This window comes from Tachypleus tridentatus, chromosome 6, assembly GCF_004210375.1.
Source record: "Tachypleus tridentatus isolate NWPU-2018 chromosome 6, ASM421037v1, whole genome shotgun sequence".
In the NCBI taxonomy this organism is placed as follows: domain Eukaryota; kingdom Metazoa; phylum Arthropoda; class Merostomata; order Xiphosura; family Limulidae; genus Tachypleus; species Tachypleus tridentatus.
In genome coordinates, this window is record NC_134830.1 from 159,817,298 (window position 1) to 159,837,997 (window position 20,700).

At 35.3% G+C, this 20,700-nt stretch overlaps 1 protein-coding gene across 3 annotated transcripts in view; it reads right to left on the bottom strand.

Annotated features, from left to right (window-relative positions):
* Positions 1–2,766: 2,766 nt before the first annotated feature.
* The window catches only part of LOC143254277 (uncharacterized), a 37,167-nt gene continuing 19,233 nt past the window's right edge, over positions 2,767–20,700 (bottom strand). For all 3 annotated transcript variants that reach the window (XM_076509181.1, XM_076509179.1, XM_076509180.1), the window contains exons 2-7: positions 20,199–20,447; positions 9,026–9,104; positions 7,012–7,075; positions 4,936–4,973; positions 4,168–4,387; positions 2,767–3,942 (exon numbers count right to left, since the gene is read on the bottom strand). In XM_076509181.1, coding sequence (XP_076365296.1) covers positions 3,740–3,942; positions 4,168–4,387; positions 4,936–4,973; positions 7,012–7,075; positions 9,026–9,104; positions 20,199–20,440 — 846 coding nt within the window. In that variant the 5' untranslated portion in view covers positions 20,441–20,447 and the 3' untranslated portion in view covers positions 2,767–3,739. The remainder of the gene's footprint in view (positions 3,943–4,167; positions 4,388–4,935; positions 4,974–7,011; positions 7,076–9,025; positions 9,105–20,198; positions 20,448–20,700) is intronic.

The window sequence follows — 20,700 nt, forward strand, 5'->3', positions numbered from 1 at the left end:
GCGCACAAATATATGCACCTGCACCAAAATACGCATGTGGGTGTCGCGGATTTAGGGAAATGTAGCTACACCCCCTTTTTGTATTGTTTGAAAACAAATTTATGTCACTTTTGACGTATTATTAAATATATGTACAATTTTTTCAAACAATACAAAAAAGTGGGTTAGCCACCCTTACCACACCTTCCTAAATCCACCAAAGTACAATTGTCAACCGACCCACAGCTGTCCGATAGATGCCAACACACTCATAGTACGTTTATTGTATGCAATTATTTAAGTCCATGCTGAGAATAGCCTTTTACAGCCACATACTTAATAAGCACTCGAGCGATTCGACACTAAACTTCCCTCATAACAGTAAAACATTTTAAAAATACGTTTATAAAGATTGCAATCTTTACATTTTAAACTATAAATAGGATTTCTACAACGCACACTAATTTATATCTACTCTTAAATTATCCACTATACATGCTATATAGCATTTAGGTTATTCTGACAATAAGCTAGGTTTGAGAAATATAAAAGTGCTTAATATTCGTTGCTTTTGTATAATTAAACAACCGCATTTGTCTAAATAAATAACGTAATTTGGCAAAATTTGTGAAGTAAATAAAAAATACATGGAGAGTTTTATTCACCCCCCTGTTACTTGTTCGCAGTGGAATTTCTACGCAGGTTTCTAAATAAATCTATTCTGAGCCTTCGTATAAAGTATGGAAATAGTTTGAGAAATTTATCAGGCGTTTAGAAACGTGAACATTTATTGAATGTATAGCTGACTGCTGTAGTATACGTTGGTTTTATTATTGTATTAATCACTACTTACCGTTTTCTATATCTAAGGCTTCTGAAAACTGGTATCGTTTAAGAATCCCCTAGACTTCTACTAATGTTTTAGTATCACCCTTTATATAATATCTTAGAAAAACCACGAGGACCATTTTTATTAACGAGATTACAAGGTAGCACATGCGCTCTAGGACTAGTTTAATAGGTGTGTAACGGATGGTTTTCCAACTATTTAGCCGGGATGCTACTTTTATCAAACTTTTCGGCTGGTTTAGAAATCTTATAACAAGAGAAATGCATTCGCCCCTTTCTGATGAATTTCTTATTCAAATTGTTTTTATTCCGTTTATCTACAATTAAAGTAAGCTTCTCAGTTACATTTGTTACCTCGATTATCCCCTAAATCTACCATTCATGTTTTGTCGAAAATCTATTTACAGCAACACTATTCTTACGTAAAAGACCTCCACTGTCTCAGAACTGTACAAAATTAGTTTCTGAAAGTACACTTTTCCTAAACAAAACTATTAAGTGTTCTCGAAATATTAACATCCTTCATTTAGAATTGTCTTCAGGTTGTTTTTGTTAAGCGAACATTTTCCGTATTCTATATTTTGCGATTTACGGTTAAATTGTTTTTACCCCAAAAAAAAAAAAGAAAATTTATAGTTGGTATTTCCGAGAGGCACGTTTTTCTTTTATTATTGTTAGTATAGACATCGTAAATAACCGAATATACAACTTGAGCGATTAAATGTTTTACTATTGTCTCCATAGATACTTAAAACGAAAATTTTCGACGATTAGTTATTTTAGTCCATAATACATGAAGATTGATATTGTTTGCAAATTTCTAACAAAAGGTCATTCAGTTTCAAGTTGTAAAGTAAAATATTTAGAGTTGTAGAGATTGAGCCACGGATTTCTTCGATACAAGCTCTCAGTTTTACAACCCACTTATCGACGACTTCAGAGTTCTGATAAAACTGTCCATCGTTTGTCAATACCGACGTTACTACAAGGCTTCTTTGGTTATTATGTTGTATAATCACAACATGCGATTTTCTCCTTTAAATTTGATAAGGAAGGATTTAATGATTCAAGATGTTTGCAACGTTGGTCACCGTGTTAAATTTAAAATAGTAACTGCTTGAATGGGTAGAAGAAAGCCTCTAAGTCTAACATTTATCTTTAGGTTTTACTGTGGGAAGGTTTGTGTTGAAAGTCTTGAAAACAATAACTATATGTATTTAAAGGTAGTGGAAAATAATCCTAGAGTTCTGGTGACATTTGAATGGAGAAACTAGCGTATAATCTGTAGTAATATTTGCTAAGTGGAAAAGCTTGTTAGTTATTAAAAGTTACATAAATTGGGCTATTTGTGCTAGGCCTACCACGTATATTGAAAGCAGATTTTTATTTAGCTTCGAGTCTGGACACTGCTGACCAACTAGAGTTAGACTTGTTAGAATCAAAGTGTTGACCATCACATTAGATTATTTGACTTTGTATTTAGGGAGAGCTACTAAAACCTTTCGATGGAGGCTTGGACCTCGACCCTAGTGGGTGCACTTGTGACCCACGTTCCCCCTCTTTGCTCCAACAAATAAAATCTTACTATACACCCAAGTTTAATTTGCTATTACACTTCTAAAGAACTTAAGATTAGTTAGGTGTTTGTATGTTATATGCATACATATGGATGAATTGAGAGTCAAGTTGACATTCCTATTTAATCTTCAGTTTTCACCTCATGTTTCCACTTAAATGGAGTAACTTGCACTAGCTTCGAAACATCCGTTTTGTAATGGTACTGCTATACAAGAATGAAATTATAGCAAAGTAAAGCATGTCTTAAGTTAAAATTTAAGGTGAGTTGTTCTTAAAACCCTTAAGAATTGCAGTTCTTAAAATAGTTGAGATTCAAACGTCATTATCCACGAGAGAAGTTATTCACAAGAAAGAGTTCAATACATACCAGTAAGAGTTTATTTGGCACATGTATGTTACAAAATATACCGAGAATTGACATTCACATACGGATTTCTAAATAAAACAAGTTAACATACGTTATATAATCTATTGCGAACAAAGTTCTCTTAGTCGCCCACTTTGCGAATAGTGGCTTTAATACCATAAATATCCGCGTTGGAATTCGGTTGTTCGCCATCATAGGTGCTCTCGAAACCAGTTTTGATGCGTTAGTTTAATTACGAATGGGTGTAGAGAAATCGGTTTCTCCCTATTTATGTAGGAAATAGGAAAGTGGTGAGGTTATATCGAGAGAAAGAAAAACATTTAGTTCATACAGAAAGCAAAAGTTTCAATTAATTATATTAATTTATTCACCATCTGGTTCCTAAACAAAATATCCATAACCGATTTATCCACACACGTCATTCAACGATCTAAGTTTCATTACTAGGAACTACAACTCTACGTGTTAATACAGCCACAAGCAAGTTCCTATCACCATCTTACCGACAGAATGACAGAAGACTTCGCGCCGACTCAAAAACTTGCTTTATGAAAGCACAACTCGAAAGCAATGCTAGTTGTGTTTCGTGTTATAAGACTAAAAACATTAACTAACTATTTAGTAAAATAAACTTTAAAGAAATTTGATTTTAAATATAGCATAATTACAGATATTAAAACCATGAGTTACCACAACCGACGCAGTTGTAAATACCATTAATTTAAACTTCATGCATTAAGCAAATCGTTTAAGAAAATCTAATACTTAATACTTATATGGAATTAACAAGTACAAAGAGCTAACAACTTCATTTTCTTGAGATTAATGTTTAGATTCGATGTTGATATTTGAATACTTAAAGGTAAAACTAATATTTAAAACATTCGTAAATTAAACTTTCTACTTAATACCAGCGCCCCTAACGACGAGTAAGTGCTAAATGGGAGAGATGGGGAAGATAAACTGTTACAGAGAAACCGTTTCGGGTTCTTTACAGATGCCAGTCGGATTCTTGGGATGTTTACCCTTTTTCTTATCGAGAGTAGCTTGATCAAAATGGCATACTAGTCCTTCTTTACAGGTACACGTTTCTTCACACCTTTGACCTAGGCCTAACTTAACTTTCTGACACTTTGGTACTTTTCCCTTCTTACTGTGGCAACAGAATCCTAGGAAACACAAACGAAGTAGCACATTAATGTTTCAAAGTAATTAAAATTACAGTTTATATTAACTTGTTAAAGTTAAATAATTCTCGCTTTAATAGTTAGTGGCTTTTCTGACGTACTTTCCTTCTGTGATAGGGAAGCCTTTCTAGTCGTGCTTAATATGTGAGCAAGTTTCTGACCGAGAGAAGAACAGTGCCATAAGTTAAATATGGCAATACTAATTACCTGGATGACAGTCACTGGTCGATGTACAATGTTTTACAGGTGTCTCTTCTGGCGATTCGTTCTTTTTGGTGTCGATTGAAGATTCCACTTTGTTGGTGTCGGTTTGCTCCACTTTCACTGGAACTTTCAGAGATTCAGTTTCATCTTCTGGAGATACCGGTTTTGTTAAAGATAATTTGTCTCCTTGTTCCTTCTCGTACTTGGAAAGTTTTACCTTTGCCTATAGAAAACAGTTAAAGATGTGTTAAGTTTGTTACAAGTTCCCCTCTAAACCAACATTAGGTATTTAACCGTTAGGAGCGCGCGCGTCAATATTAATTGAATTAGTATACAGTAAAGTTCCTGTTCAAATCTGTTCGTTTTTTGGCGAAGCTGCCTTTAAAAGCTTTAAGAGTTAGATTTTTGTTGTTAGATAAAGAGACTGTTTGCAAATTAACATTCACCCAAGCATAAAAAGTTAGATGGGTGCTCTAACAGTGCTTAGATTTGATATAAAAATATTTAAAAAACTTAATTTGACAGAAGTTCCCAGCAAGTTGTGAATTTAAGCAGACGTTTTCAAATCTTATTTACATTAACTGATGTGCAAAAAATTAAAAAACTTGGGTTCGTTAAGATTAAGTTTATTATACCCAATAAACGATTCAGTATAGTAAATCTTCGAATACGCATAGAATGGAACTGAAGTATGGGAAAATTTCTTCTCTTAAGTACATTCATATTAAAGTATATGAATGTTAATAAGGGCAACAAGAAAAGTCTACTAACCTCTGTTGAGGAGGTTTTTATTTTCTTGGTCAATTTAACTGAAAAAGAAAGAGTGCATCAGTACAACTTGGAGTCCCGGGAAAACAAATTAAATATGTTTAACATTTCACCATTTTAATTCATACGTCAGTGTTATTGTTTAGCTGGGTTCTTAAGACAGATACTATTTTTGAGTGCAAGTTTAAATTGTTCAAATGTCGAGATTCGATCAGATGAAGCACCTGAAAGTAACCATTGTTTAGATAACCACTAAAATTTATAAAACTATTAGTAACGGATTAACTTCACATTTGATAGGAGGTTTATTAGGCATCGCAGAAAACTAATTCCCATACGGTTTACACTTTACAGCTAAGTGTTTTATAAAGCAGGTAAAAAAAAAATATAAAAAAAACTGGATACACCTGGCACATATGTTCTGTACTAAAGTCTTCTGGGAACAGAAATGTTTAATACACAGTTGAGAACTTTTATATATTGACTAGGTAGTTTGTTCCTCTTTATCAAAATGCAACAGTAATGCAAAATTCGGTAATGCAACAACTGCATAGCTTAGTTTCTACCTTTCTAGGTTCTAATAGTTTAGAACTTGTTACTTTCAAATGCAAGTCATCCAAGCTTCTGTCATTTAGTCATTAGACTAATTGCCCGCCATTCTGTTAAGGTTGAACAATGTACAGTAAACAATACACTTCTACAGTCAGCACATGACGAGTATACAATAAGTTCTGGAAGCTTATACAGTGCCAGAGATTAGACTGAAGTCAGCTGTAAGTTAAGACGTATCGCAGCAGTTTAAGAGTAAAGATTAATGAAAGCCAGAGTTACGACAACATATCTATTACTTAGAGAAAATATTAGAGTGGTAATCACCAAGTTTTTTTTTTGGACAATTTAAGTTGTTTCATATACTGACAATAGATGTCGCTATTAAATATGCGCAGATTTTTCACTCAATTCATACAGAAGCTTTTACGCTTCCCAATAATTTAGGCTCGCTTTCCTAACCGAAATATTTCCCGCTTTTGTAATTTTAGTATTAATATATTTACTACCAAAAGGTTTGTCCGATGTGGCTTTTGTTTTCACACTGTTGTTTCGTACTGAAGGCGGTGTACAAGATGTAGTTTAAGTTTTGTAGAATAAGAATTTATCCGAGTGTCTGTGGGGTCCACGACTACTGGAGAGGGATTCTAGTAAGAGTTACATATTTGTTGTATAAAAAAAAATATATACACATACACAATCATAACAGTTAATGCAACTAATTGAATTATAGAAAATATGGAGTTTCATTTGGTTAAATTGAAGGCAGTTAAATAGGATACAGTAGTAATCCAAGCGGTAATGCGAGATAAAACAAATCCAATTAAAGGGCGAAATATTCCCTCATGTTTAAAACAGTTACTGTTAAATGTTTGGATAATACAATTTAATTATGGTGCAATACGTTCATTATACTCGACATTAGATACTGTAGACTTAATTCTAGGATAGTATTAAACGAACGTTACGAGATTAGGAAACTAATAAAACGAGAAATACCACATGTTCGATGCAAGTTTGATGACTTGGGAACAGATTACGAATTACTTTGCAGAAAACGGAAGTAAAAGCTGTGGATATAGAACAGCGCAGATATGTTAAAGAAAGCACGAGACTTAATGGAAGTCTTTGTTTCAAGACACATCATTAATCTTGAACAGATATTTTATCAAAATTACTAAACTTCGAATGATTCTTCACCCGCTTTAGCCATTATAGAAATTGAAGCGTAAAAGATTACTTAGGAAAAAAAAACAAAAAAAAAACTTGGTTTAATATAAAAGTATTGAAAGTGAATAGAAACAGTATGTTCCTACTCTAGTACCCAGTAGGATTTTAAAAACATTTAATAAGATACTTCTATGAAGTTATCAGTAATGCTCAAATCGAAAAAGAAAGCTTGAGCTCACTGTACAAAAAAGATGGAAAAATTATTTTCAAACAGATACTTATTTGAAAACGTTTACAGACAGATGTAGCTTATATAAGGCGGTTACCGATTAAAGTCTTCCTCCATTTGGAATGACGTACCTTTCACATCCGTGCTTTCATTGTTCTCTGGAGTTCCGCTTTCTTTACATTTCCCATACTGCACCTGAAAAGATTTACAGGAATCATTTTTCCTGCGAGTGTTGTGGACGTCCAATATCTGATACTCACTTAAGGTTGAGTGAGTAACTTCCTTTAAAGACCTATACATTTTACCTGAAAGTAACCACGCTAAAAGCGAGATTTTCTGCCACATAATTAGAAAAGATAGTGGAAAATAGGGTCATGCTGTTGAAGATATAGCTATATGTAAATGTTAGAGCACGTGTTTCTAATATTAGATCACTGCATGGAATGTGATCTACACAATTAGAACAAGTCCCGAAAAGTCATTACTATTTTTCACAAGTTAAAAGAAATTAACCGATAAATCGTATAGTAAAACCAGTAAAAAATGTCTTCGTATACTTAACGTGTGATGCAAGGCAGTTGAAGTAACGCTAGAGGGAGCTGGGGAAGGATAGAGAGACGCGCTTTTTATTCCCAGTTGCAAGCGTAGTTTTATGAAGATACGAGGAACAGGGAGCCGAATCCTGAGAGATTAAGGAACAATAGCAATAAGAGGTATTGTAAGATATTTCAGCTGAAATGGACCTTTCCTCATAAGGAAAGCACCAGATCAATACGGTTGGATCGTGTGTAGAAACGTTACAGCGGATCTAATCTCAAAATAACTCACTAACGACGAGGGTAGTCGACACTAAATAATTAGAGGGAAGAGAGGGTGTAACTAATGAACCCATTATGTGATTAGAAGCACAAGGGGATGCACAGAGAGGTCACTTTCTTCAGGGTTCTTTTCTGTCCGAATTAAGTGAATAAGATAATAGTTGATTGGGTTGCGAATACGGAATGAGTTGGGAAGTGCGTGTTTAATAGCGATAAGGATATCTAGGACATTTCTAAGAGTTACGTTGTGAGAAACTACATAAACTCAGGTTAAAGTTAATAGAAGTTTAATAAGTTTGGTAATATCTAAGTGTCGATAAAATAGTCCCGCAATCACGGGTGATAAGACTTAAATACTGTAGTAATTCAGGAGTCAGTTAAGAACTGACTTAAAATCCCTTTATCAACGTAAGGAACAGAAGATAATAACGTTTATCATACAATGTAAGATACAGCAAAAATAAAGCCTTTTAACAATAGCAAGTCTTACAAGTACATACTTTAAGATAACGTATACAAGTTTAATAATTGATGAACACGTTTGAAAGTAGTTTAGTGACGAAAGTTTATAGAAGTAAATATCACAAGTAACGAAATGGTTACTTACGAGCAGTAGCTTTCGAATCTTTCACATAGGTTAATTATTTTAATGTAAAAGAAGGTAAACCGGCACACGTAGATAACCCTATGAAAGGGAGACTTTGAATTTCGCACAAAGCTACTCGAGGGCTATCTGTGCTAGCCGTCCCTAATTTAGCAGTGCAAGACTAGAAGGAAGGCAGCTAGTCATCACCACCCACCGTCAACTCTTGGGTTACTCTTTTACCAACGATTAGTGGGATTGACCGGAACATTATAACGTCCCCACGGTTGAAAGAGCGAGCATGTTTGGTGCTATGGGGGATGTGAACCCGCGACTCTCAAATTACGAGTCGCACGCCTTAAGACGCTTGGCCATGCCGGGCCGGAAGGGAGACATCTTATGATTAAGATCACTACGTCGGTGGATCACAGGCTATCCCGACGTTACGCGTTGGTGCTCTTTACAAGGAAAAGATGGTTCGCGAGGCGAGTGTGTGGTCAAGTCAAGAAGATGATGAGCGATTTGCTCGCGAATTTTTCAATCAGAAGAACCACTTATGCACTGTTCTACGTTCACTTAGGTTTCTACACATTAAGTATTAGATGTACACTGGACGATTTTGAATAGTTAACCCAAGTTTCCAGAAAAATACAATTTCAGTTTAAATGTACTAACAGTTTTGCACCCTATGCAATCAATAACAAAGAATATTTCTTTGCGAACCAATATTATGTTGTCACTTACCTTTTCCTGGTGTCCAGCTTCGTGCCGAAGAATTCTTCGTTTCGTATCCAATGGAAGTTTTCCTTGTTCGAGGTTTAGCCTGTATATAAGAAGATAAAAGAACTATCTGTATTAACGTAACGGAAGTGCTAGAACTAAGGACACACACAGCTAAACAAAGTCGGGTCTGCGAGGTTACTGGTTTGTCATAAAACAAGTTTCGCAAATAGCAAAATTATCCATGCCTTACCATAATCGGATTTCTTCCCTTACAGGTAATTCTATAAAGACTATGCATTTGTATCATTCAGATAATAAAATTGTAGCCGAAAGTCAAGACTTCTGGTTCGAGTTACCCATTTATGATATTACATTAGTTTTTCTGAGGGGGAGAAGGTCAAGTGCTAAGAAGAGAAATTTGCCGTTTCGAACCATGTTAAAAGCTAAGCCTTTCACGATCTACTACTCATGTAGATGCAAATTCAATTATTGTGACCAGATAGTCATTTCTCTACCATGAGCTTTGTTTTTTGTTTTTGGGCAACTTTCGATTGGTAGAAAATTATATAGAACGTCTTATTTTATTCCATATATATGGATGCCTTTCGGGTTACCCACTTCAATATAGTATTTTTGAACTAAACTTGCACTTGAAGATATCACTTCTTTCCATAAGAAAAGAGCTGGCGAAATATTTACCTAATATTTAAGTCTATTCCAATATTAAAGTTACGTTTGAGTTGCGGTTTGGCGGGTGTTCATTTCTCTAAATAAAATTCAAAACGAAATTCAAATTAGTCAAGAACGTTTTATAGGAGTAACTGAACATTATGTACTTCCAATTCCCTGAAGCAGCAAGATCTTAAACGAAAGACCTCGTTCCTGAGTTTCATTAATGTTCCTCCATTTAGAAGTAAAATACATCTCTTCACTTTTATGAGCACGTTTCGGTTGCCATAGCAACTGGTTCTAGACTCCATAGGCCATATTCTAGAGTTACCGTAAATGAGGCCCGCCAGCAGTAATAACGTGGATGTTTGTTTTAACATCAGGACAGTAGGTAGGCCAGTTTTATAGAATTATAAAAAGGTAAAATGACAAAGGAAAGTTTGTAACGAGGCCTATCATGATAGCAATGACGGTGTATGTATAACGGATGCTTAAGAAAAGTTACAGTTGGAGGTTTCAAACATGGTAAGAAAGACGAATAAGATAGGAGGTGAACGAAACTTTACAAGAATAATTTGATAATCATGTGTATCTTGAATTCTACCATCTTTAGAACAATGTTGCACAGAATAGTGGTTTTTGAAACATACAAATCGTCCAGAGAAGAAATCCATTTCCAAATAAACCACTTGTCACTTGCAGCAGATGTTGGCATTCTAGCACTACAGCCACACGCCCTCTTCCGGACGTTGTCAACAAGTTATCTTAAAGTTTGACCTATCTACTTCCATCCACTCCGCCAACTCTTGGGCTACTTTTAACAAATTGAGAGATTGACTGGAACATTATAACTCCTCCACAGTTAAATGTACGAGAAAGTTACGGGACGAGGGATGGGAACCCGTGACCCTAAGATTGGGGGGGGTCGAGCGCCTTAACCACTAACTTAGAACAAAAAGTCGGGGCGAAGTAACAAGTTTACTATAGCTTTAGTCCATGTTGCTTTCATAAATGTCCAAGTTCTGAAAATTTAGGATTTGCGTTTGCTTAAAGATCCTGGGTAGCTCATTCTTTACATTAAATTTAGTCTTTCTGCTCTATCCTTAACTGTAGGGGGTTATAATCCCCACCGCCCCTTATTTGCTGTTCCTTTTAGTCTCCAAACGCATGCCTGTGTGAGGATTTCAGTCTCTCCAAACTCATTCCTGTGCAAGGAATATTTAATCTCTAGAGATTTAATTTCCGGTAGTTTAGAAGTAAACTAGTTGTACGACACCAGTTACCTAGATAAGGTTAATATTTTAGCCTTTTTATTTGTAAGCTTACAACAACCTTTACGATGTCCACCCACAAATTCAAATTTCAGAAGTTTAAGTAGATGACGCTGATAAAATTCCACACCCTTTAATGAAAGGGTTATTAGGGTGGGTGTAAAAATTGAGTTTCGGATTTCTCAAAAGAGACCCCTCGTTAGTTTACATAAGAAGAAAGTTCTGAACTGTATAACCAATCACAGCGCTTACAGCTGACTGGAAAGTCATTTGTGGAATTTATCAAGCGGAATACTTCTACATAGAACGATCGATGAAGTTAATGGAAAAGCTCAATGAAAACGCACTGTGGCATAACGTTCGCGAGCTTTATGTCAGTATTTGATCGAGATTTATAGAATCGGAGCAATATGAACAGGTCGACACCGTGCAGAGTGAACTTCATGGTTAAAATACTTGCATTCAACGAGATCTAAGTCTGTTCATTTAACCTCTGGTGGCCAGTAAGCAAATAAGTAATTGTCCTCTACGTATATTCTTCAGAGTATTCGAAGAATAATCCGAATAAAAACATTCCAATAAAAGATAAATTGATCCAGATTTTCTACCTTGACTTCGTATGAAATAGGCACAAAATTCTCGTTTCAGGAAGAGGATGTAACGACTAGTCTGAAATAATGACTCCTATTAAGAATCTCATGCTTTACTACGTCAGTAGTTGACTAAGCAGTTAAGAGTTCCTTCTTACCCAACTACCATAACAAGATGGTTGTTAACTAGTTTTGTTTTCATCTATTGCGCAGATACTGCGAATTGAGATATAAAATTACATTTCGAATGCTTTTGTTTATTAATGATATTAATCAACTTAGTTATCACTCATGAAATGTACACGCGGCTCTAAAGTGCGGAATTCACGTGTCGCATGCCCAAATTTGGCAGCTAATTCACGATCGGATCACGGAAACTAATATTTCGATTTATAATACGACATTATTTAACCAGTTCCGTTCAGATTATTAAAACAAATCAGTAAAAGTTGAAAAAGTGAAAAGCCTTCCGAGCTCGAGTTTAACCCAAGATTCCCTTTAAGATAACTTAAATATATTCCACTGAATATGTTTAATTAGATTCAAAATCAAGATATTTTACACGAGTACAATAGAACGATGTATTTTGTGTATGGATTAGTCCCCAGAGATGCCAACACAATGTATCAAGTCGTCCGAAATTCGTTTCCGTATATTTATATTCGGTAGGTCGTCTATTCTTAAAGAGGTAAACAGGATGGGTTCACATGACCAGCGAGCGGTGGTATTAGATATTTAAATATGAAAGCTGAAATCTTGTTTGTTACGAAAGTTTAAAATTTCCATTTTGTCTAGTGTTAATATTTATTGTTTATCTGGACTTAAGTTTGGCGAAGTCCGAAGAGTAAGCAAATTGAAAAATCAAGTGTGGTCCAGCATGGCCACGCGTGTTAAGGCGTGCGACTCGTAATCTGGGGAGGGGTGGGGGGGTCGCGGGTTCGCATCCCCATCGCGCCAAACATGCTCGCCCTTTCAACCATGGGGCGTTATAATGTGACGGTCAATCCCACTATTCGTTGATAAAAGAGTAGCCCAAGAGTTAGCGGTGGGTGGTGATGACTAGCTGCCTTCCCTCTAGTCTTACACTACTAAATTAGGGACGGCTAACACAGATAGCCCTCGAGTAGTTTTGTGCGAAATTCGAAAACAAAAAAATCAAGCTAAAGTCTGATTTTTTTTTTATTCTATTTGTCCTCTACAGGTTAGAAGGAAGGATAAGAGTAAGTGTCATCGTCACTATATTTATTGGTCACAATTAGAAGAGGACCACAGTAGTGGGCAGTATTTAATTTCAAGTTTTAGATTATTCATTACACGGTATGTGGACAAGACTTAATGGCTCACTAGCTTGTATTTAAGTTAGTCGTGGTCAAGTATAGATTTTTGAACAACATTTCCCTACAATGTTTAGGGTTTAAGTTTTACATTGATTTTTATCCACTTCAAAGGCCACCCGTTGGAAAGTAAATTACTTGTTTGAATTATACATAAAGCTACAAGAAAGTGATACGTGTTTGCAATTCCTAATGGAGAGGTTGGTAGACTAGAAGAAATCGGTTAATATCGTCCACTTGCTTTTGAAAACCCCTTGCAGCAGTTATTTAGGATAGGAATTTGTAATGTGCACAACATGGGAGGGCCATACTAATACGAGTTAAATAGACGACCTTTATACTAGAGACGAAGCTTTATTTTAACCAAATTTCGCATTTGCGACTTCAGTACGTACAACTAACTTATATGTAGTAATCCTGACGTGAAAAGCGAAATGTTGATTACAGTAAAAGTAATTAATTAGAGTAAAAAGTAGTTAAATATTTTAGGTTGATTTATACCACATGCGTAGCAACGATTCTGTAGAGCAGATGATCAGTGGTTAAAGATTTACTGACGTATTGATACAGCACAATTCCTGGTGCGGTCAGAAAACAGCTTTGGACAAGGATAGAACCTAGCCTTTAATGATCTGGCGATAGTGATGAAGCTCTACTACAGATAACACGTCTGGTGTCACCAGATTAAACTGGTTCTGAACTGCGTCTAGTAATAGTAAAACCCCGTTAGGGTAATGATGCAGTTTCGTTGTAGTTTCTGCAGTGCGATTCACGTACATCGTGGTTTACTTTGTATAGTAAAAAAGGTTTTTAATAGTCACGTGGTACAAGGTCTAATATCTTGTAACTATTTCTGCACTTTCGTCTTTTGTTGAAAGATGAATTTTGTCTACAAAACTATTTTATATTATGAGTTAAAACATATTCTTTGTTGACCAAAAGAACAATGCTCATTAAAACCAATAGCCCCCTAGTGCTGTCAGGGAATAGGTTGAGATTCCATCCATTGGACGAATGTTCATACATCTGAGTTCCCCAAATATAGGCACTAAAAACATTCGTGTTCAAGGTACTATTGTTTATTTGCTTGCCTTATCTTGTAGGTAAGTTTACTAGAAGTGCATTTTATTAAGTAGAGAAAACTTGTTTACCGATTAGTGTAAAAGTGTTCACATCGTGAAGTGCAAGATAAGTATGAGATAGCTACTTGATGTACAGATTATTACAAACAAGTCAGGTTCCTTATACTGTCGAACTAACAAGGTATAGGAATAAAACTTGGATGTCATTACCATCATAGCGTTTGAAGCATAGTTGGTAAGCGCATGAACTTCGTGACCACGTCGCTACTGTGTAGGATGGCTTCGTGTTTAGTAGATAATTATGCCAGTTGTCAAGCTAATTGGTGGCGCTGTTGTAACAGCCAAAGTAAACAAGATCAGCAAGACCAGAGCAGGAATTAATGTTTGGAGCTCTGTTTACGTATGGGTGTTTTTACATCAAATTAAAAAGGTTTTGTAAAGTTACTTTAAGTAGCTGGATGAGTTCTACGAATGCAAGTAACGACAAGTAAAGACTAGTTTAAAATGTAGTTTGTAAAAAGACGCAAAGTCACTACGCTACGCAATGTGAAACGCAAGAGGTTTAATGTTCTACGATCCAAGGTCAGTTAATCAAATGGTGCACCTAAGGAACAGTATACGTCATTGCACTTATAAAATCGAGTGCGTTACATTATTAGTGGGAAGCCTTTCACAACTACCACTCCAAAAAGCTGAACTACTGATTGTTTTAAAGCTAAATGCGAGTTAAGCACATGTAGCCATTTTTATAAGAGGAAATAATCCGCTGAGAAAACTGTCGAGTCAAAAGTTAATTTGTTAACGGGATGCGTTTTCAGAATATTACTGCTTTAAAAACAGATTATAGATGGTGTCGCTTTACAGTAAAAGCAGTAATAAAAAGGTAAAACGCGTAAATATGTTGATCGAAGTTAAAGTTTTTAAACAAGATGATCCCATAAAATAAGACATTGTAAAGTTAAACTATTATAGTACAATATTTGTAATACAATAAAACGAGTACAAAGCTACACAAAGCTCTATCTACCACTTATCGAAAGTGTTTCTTCTAATGGTAAGAGTTCGTAGAAATATTGCCGGGGTCACAACGTTAAAAAAATCCTTTGAAAGGAAAAGGTTTACAATGTTTTTCACTTTCATTATTCTAGGTTACGACCCTTAAATGGACAGTTTGACTAGAAAAAGTGGGGGTAAGAAAGGAGGATGTTTATATCTAAATATAAACCCCAAAACAAAGGGTGTCAGTACTCTTGTAATAGGTAGGGCGCGACTACACGTTAATAAATCAATTTATACAATTAAGTTACAATATTAACTAAGCTTAAATTAAAGTGTTATTTATTGTAAAGTGCGTTTAAAATACGAGTGGACATACTTCGATCGAGGTGAAGGTACAAACCAGAGGGTGCACAGTGTTTGTAAAATTTGAGTGTTAAGGAGACGAGTGTTCGTAGGTTTGTCGTTAGAGATGGACCATTTTCCGCAGGACATCTAGAAGTATTCTACACAAGCCTGCCAAGATAATTATATTTGGCAGATTTAGAGCGAAAGTTAAGTTGTCCCACCTCTGTTATGTGGGCAGAGGAATTTTACACATGCAAATGCTCTAACCTTAACCCTCTTAGAACTAAGGGAAGTTTAGTCAGTTTAAATACCAGCTTTTACAGAGATTTTAGCCGTATGAGGAATCTTGCTGATGAAAGGGGAAATTTCCCCCTCACGTCTAGTGACAGGTACAATGAAGTAAAAATATTAGGCTTAAGAAATATAGTACTAATATGAATCTCCGAGCTGAATGAACTAGGTTTATGGCCGAAGATTGTTAATAAGGAACGTTTCCATGCCATTCAAGGTAACAACTTGGAAGCCGATTAGTTCTGCGCAGACTTCCTTGTAGATGAGTTAAGGCTATATGGAATAACTGAAGATAATTCATCGTCTTTTATCAATAGGAATTCCAGTAACCGTTCTACAAAGTAGAATTATGAAAGTCTTTAATTGACTGTAGTCTAATTGTATACTACAGTCACTTAAAGACTAACATTTCTCATAACCGTAAAATTCCATTATAGTATTGAGATTACTTTTACAGGGTAGGTATTTGTTATTCAAGTGCGCGTACGTAGAGATGTTAGCAACTAAGGTCCCATTTGTAACAACCTATGTACAAGTTGCATATATTCAAAGAGGTTATGAAGCAGCAGCTCAGAGACTAACCCTAAGTGTCGCGCAGAAGAGTTGGATTTATATAAACTTGAAAGGTTAGAAAACAGAATTAGATGAATAAAAAAGGTAGAGATATTGACCGAGAAGGTTAAGCTATAAAACTTAAGTCATGAGGACTTGAGTTTGGAATAACAAAGAAATGACCAGTTCTGCTTGACTAAAGACTACATAGGAGAGAACTGAAGCTTGATAACAAATAGGAGCCACAGTATAATAGTAATGATTAGAGCGGAGCTAAGAGATAGTATAGAAGATAACGGCTGTAGACAACTGAAGGAGAAAGCTGCAGGAAAGGGTTGTATAGTAAAGATAGTACTACTCATCGTGAACTCGTTACAGTTCAGAGGTTAAAGGTTATTACTAACAAGGGGAGAGTTTAGTTCAAATGTAAGTGACAGTAAGATGACAAGGATACACCTCTTACGGATGTTCATTTCGTTAGAAATAAAAGATCTTGTACTAACGTAGTACGAAACTAGTCCTGTTGGCTCAGGTTTTCTTCTAGGAGAAGAGTTCTTAAAATCACACGTCTTATTTTAAATTATTTACTATTCAAGGTCTGAATGAGAACCGAACTTAGTTGTATAATTAAGTACTTAGTTTTTTTTTTTTTGTCGGACAGATTGTCAATGTTTACATTATAACGGCTCGTCTCTGTACCTTACCTACTGTAGACGGTGGGTTAGTCATACACTACTAGTATAAAAATGCAAGTTTTTTTTTTTAATTTTTTTTTATTAGTATTGGCAATAAGATTGAGTGGTAGAACATTTGTAGAAGGGAGAATACCTCACTTCACCCCTCCTCCCAGATCCTTTTGCAGATCGTCGGAGAATAATTTACCCATCAAGTTTGGTAGTCCAATCACACCGAGTTAAGACAGAACGGGGTGAAAGTGTATTGTAAGAAGTGCTGTAAGGCGATTCGGACCAAATTAAAGATAACTTTACCTTTCCAACTACCGATCTTAAGTAAAAATTGAAGGTAGTTTGATATAAAAGCACGGAAACAAACGGATATATACATGGATCCGGTTGCAGTACCCTAGACTCTACTTTCGGGTGGGTTCACAGGTTGAGTAACCTATGAAGCCCTTACTTCCATTTTGGTAATTAAGTTTCCTATTCCCTTTAGGAAAAAAATAACACGTTACCAGTTTGTCAATTACTCGTCTTAAGGTTGTAGTAGGTGGGGTTTAGGTGGAAAAAATGTTACCATACGCAGATCTAGTTTTGGATAGTTGAACAACAGATGAAATATATGCCTGTTTTACCTGATAGAAGGTAGCCACAGGAAGGTTGTTTTGTTTCCCAGATGAATATAAAAAGGTACATTAGAACTCTTAACGAAGCTGTTCAGAAATGCTATAGCTTGTTACAAGTTTAGTAGAGCCACACGTTTAAGTATGAAACATTAGGTATGGAGCTGTTTTTAGTTGGATTACCGAAACGTTGGAAATTGTTAAACTTTGCACAAGTTTCAGTAAAGTACACAGCTAAGTATCGTTTGCTCTAACTGTTCACAATTATGACCTCCGACACAAGAGAACTAAGTAGAATCCACCGATAGCTCTAGTAGGAAAGGATCGGATCATTTATCATGCAGATTGATCTATTATTCTGCAAGAAGCCAAGTCTGACTATGATCACAATCCGGTAAGTTAACCAGTGAAAGTCTAGATACTGTCGAATTTAACAGGACTGAAAGTGTTCAGCATAAATTAATGTTTATTTAAACAAAATTCAGTAATTTGTGATGTTTCGAAACATGTGGTTAGTAGTACTCTATTTATATGATAGACATGTGCAGATTTAAAAAACACGATTAAATACGTTTAGGTTACTCAACGTGAGGATATTTAATGACGACATAACGAGCGCAGTATTCCCAAGAAACTGAACACCTCGACGTCCTTTCATTTCGAGGCGAAGGAAATGGCGCGTGAAAAACAAAATCACGCTTAGCAACGTTTTCAGATACGTTAACACGCTGACACCGCCATCAATCAAAATGTAAAATATTAAAACTTTGCAAAACAACCGTCTGTTGAGTAATTAGTTTCATTAAGAAACTAATCAACTTTATCTAACAATAACTACGTGCATTAGTTACGATGTAAAAATTCTGAAGTGTTGCCAACTGTAAGGAAACTTGGCCCTAACAGAAGTGCGATAAAGACGAGTTCATTTTGAACCAATTTAAAATAAGTTACCCTGCAGGTTAAGTTTATGATTTTACTACCACGTAGTGGTATTAAGTACTAAATTTACCACCGGAAATATAGGCACAATTACCAGCTGAATATATACTGGACTACGATTAGTTTTGGACGAGTAAAATGAAGAAGTGGTTAAAGTTCACTTCAGTTATTTGCTGCACCTGTTGGTAACCACGCGATTCGCCCAATAGAGCGAATCTAGTTAGTAGGAGATATGGGTGGAAAAGTTAAATCCAAAGCTATACGAGTCGTAGCTATATAGGTGTAATTGCTTAAGATTTGTGGTGCACGTTGGAGAGATTTAGACATCTAGAACCAAGTATATATCACGAAGGAAATATATTCAATTTAAGTTGTGTTTACTAAACGTTTGTCATAAAACGATTTTTATTCAGAAACTAAGTAGTGGATTTAGTTTTTCCAGTTTGATTTCATTTTATATAAAAATGAAGGGTCCCCCGCTGGTACAACGACAAGTATGATTGTAGCGTTGTAAATCTATAGGTTCAACTTTCCTCGATGAACTCAGCAGATAGCCCGATGTGGATTTACTTTAAAGGCACAAAAAATTAGTTTTATACAGAATCTCCACAAAAGGCATAGTTAAAACGTAGTGTTACTGAAAACACTAGTATTAAAATCCCTAATAGTGTATGGTTTAATAGGCTTTAACTTAAGTCCAGGGAGAAAGTTTATACAAGTTGTAAATATTCACAGTTCAAGGTTAGGTTTAATTAAGCGTTAAGGTAAACTGTAGAATTTACCTCAATTCTTAGAGTAACCGGTAATAAGAGATAAGTGTGGTTGAGTTAACGTAATATTACAAGAAATTCAAATAAAAGAGAACACTAGAATGTTGTCTTAGGATCTTATGTTGTAGGTACTAGAAAACTATGGTGGAAGCTTTGAAATAAAATACCATCTTCCACTTTAGATCATATACCTGCCGTTTCTATTAGCAGGGGTCTTATAGATAGACTTTAAAATAGACCAAAATTCTTTGGAAGACTTTCCATGTAAAGTTAGAAGTGTCTAACTTTAGCTGTTTGTTCCTACATGGGAATATAGTGTGTAACCGAAAGGTTGTTACATGGGAATATAGTGTGTAACTGAAAGGTTGTAATTAGCTAGATAAAAAATATTTTAAAGTGTTAGTAGAAAAAGTAATTAATTTAGAAACATTAAGCAAGGAGCAACAGACAAAAACGTAGCAATGAAACTTGTACAGTCTCTTAATTTGAGTGTCTTATGGCGAGAGACTATACAGATAAGTGACCTACCTCATGTCACCATTAACAATGGTGCATCTTATTCTATTTTAAAACTACATGTGTACTAATAGAATGGCAACAACTATTTTAAATTTTGCCGAATTGTTTACTAAGTGACTTAGTGTAGGTCAGAATTACTGGAAAGCTTATAACTTAAGAAACTCATTTCTTAATGAGCCAAGGGAGTTACGCAAATGAGTTTAATGAAACTAGTAAACACGCCCTTAAGATCCCCATACCATAAGATCTGTATTCACCCTAGGGAGGCTGAATATACTAAAAGTTCCATGTTAAAGTACTTAAACTAGTACAATTGTAGATTGAAGTTACTTTATATTATGGGATGAAAGTTGAAAAGTTAAAGAGTTAAGATCTGTCGTTAAGAGAATTATGTAGCTCTAAAGAAGTTAAATGGTTGAAACTTAAACATTCAGAAAGAAGTCAGCAGCAAGTTGTGGGTTGGATTAGGGAGTGATATAAACAGCCTTAATATACATGTTAAAGTTGATAGATTCTACATTAAGTACACTTACACATTTAGCTTTTCAAACTCAGTTTCCCTTTGATGTTCGATAGAGAAGTTTGGAGTTTTAAATTCTTTTCCACCATACTTAGTTTTATCTTTACCCTCGTAGTTTTTGAGCTTATGGTAGTGTTCTTTCTTCCCATGATGTTTGTGGTTCCAGTGTTTAGATTTTCCTTCATGTTTCCATTTCTTGGCCTCCGTGATAACTAGAATCGCCACCAAAACAGCTACTAGAAGGCAGGTCTTCATGTTCTATCTACAGAAGTGAATAATTTAGATTTTGTTTTAAATAGAAATACCAATTAGGAAATAAACTAGTAAATTACAGGTGAATAATTAATCCTGTGAGGTATTAACAATAACAAAGGTATAAGAGCTTGTTCTTTTTCTATATCGATTTACGTAAGGACATGTAGTTTAGGAACTTCATGTTACACTGGACATGTGAAAGCGTTACAAATTAATAACGGACTCTAGGTGACCGTTTTAGAAAAGTGGAAGACAAACGA